At 38.4% G+C, this 1,228-nt stretch overlaps 1 protein-coding gene across 1 annotated transcript; it reads right to left on the bottom strand.

The window, feature by feature from the left end:
• Window positions 1-27: 27 nt before the first annotated feature.
• Window positions 28-1,171, bottom strand: LOC110034976 (the record flags this gene model as incomplete). Its single annotated transcript, XM_020739215.1, has 5 exons — window positions 28-68; window positions 169-227; window positions 327-611; window positions 712-893; window positions 984-1,171. Coding segments are annotated over 5 exons (755 nt in total), but the record flags the coding sequence as incomplete, so codon positions are not given.
• Between the last annotated feature and the right edge of the window lie 57 nt (window positions 1,172-1,228).

Raw genomic sequence — 1,228 nt, 5'->3', positions numbered from 1 at the left:
AGAGAGAGAGAGAGAGAGAGAGAGATCTTACACGTATACGAGGAATTGCAGTCCCAATATGGAAAAAACTGTAAGAAAATAAAGAAGAAAAACAAATATCAATTTAAAAATAACCCATTAATGTACTAATAAAGTTTCAGATTAAGAAATCAAGTGAAAAAGTCTCACTAAATCCGAGAAATGCCAACAGAAGCATCACAGCTGCGACAATGATCAGAATTAATCGCCTGCATTAAATGAAGCATATTATATCATGTGCGCACACTGCAATTAGAAGATTAAAGACATACCTTCACAGGAATGCATTATAATATGAGAAAACTTACACAGTGTTCAGCACATGTCTAATATTTTTAGAATTTTTAGACGCCCGTCTATCCAGATCATTTGCAGATGTATTAACTTTAGTCACAATGTCATCAATCCTACTTTGTACATCAGTTGGAATAAGCATATTAGTCACTTGTATCCTCTTAGCAGCCGACAAATTGCCAGAAAATCCCCTAAGGTTTTCCACAGTAAAATTTGCCTGGTTAACAACATAATCTAACGTATCCGAGCTGCTTTTGTGAAATTTTTGCTGTCCATAGTAAAGAAGAACACATCCAACACTGAAAGCATACAACATAATCAATATCAATATAATCATGAGAAATAAGGTAAAAACACAAATCCAGAATCCAATTTGAGATATGGTTGAGAACTTCATACATAGCTGCCAAGGTGAAGAGGATGAGCAATGACAGAGAGATGGCATAAGCTGATAAAGAATGGGGGTGTAAAGGACGATGACAGCAACAGTAACAGCAGGCGCTAATGATCAAAATCAATCCAAAGATCACGAACCACACAAGGGCAATACCGAACAGAGGAGCAGCAGTGAAACCAACAGACTGCAAATTGAATTGAAAAGGTTACTGAAGTTACAGAAAAATAAGCCGAAAGATATTAAAACTCCTCATGGATGCGATGGAAAATCTCACAGCCCAGTAATGTCGATTGCTGATATTCCATCCTCCAGTGTAATGTTTGAAGTCGTTCAGAGGATCTCTCCTCTCTGTTCTCTCCGAAGCCAGGATGAAAGAGGAGTTGTTAATGGAATTGCCAGAAAGGGCAGTTGGCCCCTCTGCAGCCGACCTCCTGAAGGGAAACAAGACATGTCCTCCTCTTCCTGCAGAAATCCGGTAATAAAGCTTGCAAAAACCCAATCTTTATATCGCGAAAAGCA

The sequence above is a fragment of the Phalaenopsis equestris genome, unplaced genomic scaffold (assembly GCF_001263595.1).
Source record: "Phalaenopsis equestris unplaced genomic scaffold, ASM126359v1 Scaffold195028, whole genome shotgun sequence".
In the NCBI taxonomy this organism is placed as follows: domain Eukaryota; kingdom Viridiplantae; phylum Streptophyta; class Magnoliopsida; order Asparagales; family Orchidaceae; genus Phalaenopsis; species Phalaenopsis equestris.
Note: the sequence above shows the minus strand (reverse complement) of the source record. Positions and strands in the feature narration are given on the sequence as shown.